We start from the raw sequence: 1,446 nt of genomic DNA on the forward strand, positions 1-1,446 counted from the left end.
TGAGAGATTGGTAATGGGTAATACATTATTATAAAATATGGTAATTAATCATATATTAATTTATTAATTAATATATTAATATTAATTAATATATGATTAATTACCAGATTATATATATATATATATATATATATATATATATATATTACTGAAAAGTTCATGGCTTTAGGGGTATTGCGAAAGGCCTGCTTGGAGGCCCAACTTTCCGAGTTCTTTTACAGATTTCAGAAAAACTGAAGGACTGCTGTAATAAGTATGTGAATTTGAGAGGAAGATAGGTTGAATAAAAGCATAATTGACTGATCCTCCTGCATTTTCTTTTACCCAGGAACTTTTCAGCACTCATATAGACGTTGGACGCTTAAAATCAGATTGTATCGGTTAACAAAAATTTCGTTATAACTGTAGCATCACGTGATTTCAGCGTAAATTATGCTTCCTCAGCAACAGCTGCTCAAGCATCGAATGCTACATTGAAAATGTGTCAAATCGATATAGTTTAAGACTGACTAAACAGTCAGTGACGTCACACAAAACTGGAGAGCTGTGTATAAATTAGCTATTAGCAACGGAAACAGTTTTTGTAACAAATATTAATTTGCATATCCAACGTAACTTGGATGTGTTGTCAAAAACCTTGTAGACTGCAGTAATCGTCTTGAAAAATCATTTCTTATAGGCGTTGGGTACTAAGAAGCACAGATTATATCGGTTGACGACATTTCGTCAGCACCAGCGGATGGAACTGTTGTATCAGTGTTAATCTATATCTGTTTGACGGATTTTTGATCTGGTATTCGATGCTGGCGTACCTGTTGCTGAGGATGTACAATTTACGCTGAAATCACGTGATACAACAGACTTTAGCATGTTTCAAATGTCGGACATGCTCCCATACTTCTCATGCACATCAATGACCTCCACGTTGCTAACTCCGTAAGAGATGCCACGCAGTGGAACTGAACCCCGAACCATGTGGTTAAGAAGGGAACTTCTTACCACAAAGCCAGTTCTGTACCTAATCATAATTTATATGCTAACATAATTTAAAACATTGATAATAATAATTATATTCGGATCTAAAAGAGAAACTGCAAAAATAGTTTAACTTTCTTCCCACCTCTGAAATAAAAAAAAAAAGAAAGAGAAAATGAAAAGAGACATTTTCTGCTTGTTCAGTTTTCTTCGGAAAATGGCGGAGTCAAAGTTGCTATCAAAGAAAAATAGTGAAACTGAATGACACTGCATAGATTAATACTGGATAAATAGTATTACATATATAAATATCCATTAAATTGCACATGAAGTATTAAAGGTGAGTACGACGTAGTTCTTAATATTGTAAAATTTTGAAGGTGGCGAGCTGGCAGAATCGTTAGCACGCCGGGCAGAATCGTTAGCACGCCGGGCAGAATCGTCAGCACGCCGGGCAGAATCGTTAGCACA

At 35.3% G+C, this 1,446-nt stretch overlaps 1 protein-coding gene across 1 annotated transcript in view; it reads right to left on the minus strand.

Annotated features, from left to right (window-relative positions):
* Positions 1 to 1,446, minus strand: part of LOC106871566 (inter alpha-trypsin inhibitor, heavy chain 4) — a 29,071-nt gene that overhangs the window by 8,510 nt on the left and 19,115 nt on the right. The window contains exon 12 of the mRNA XM_052968104.1: positions 1,000 to 1,018. Coding sequence (XP_052824064.1) covers positions 1,000 to 1,018 — 19 coding nt within the window. The remainder of the gene's footprint in view (positions 1 to 999; positions 1,019 to 1,446) is intronic.

The sequence above is a fragment of the Octopus bimaculoides genome, chromosome 5, assembly GCF_001194135.2.
Source record: "Octopus bimaculoides isolate UCB-OBI-ISO-001 chromosome 5, ASM119413v2, whole genome shotgun sequence".
In the NCBI taxonomy this organism is placed as follows: domain Eukaryota; kingdom Metazoa; phylum Mollusca; class Cephalopoda; order Octopoda; family Octopodidae; genus Octopus; species Octopus bimaculoides.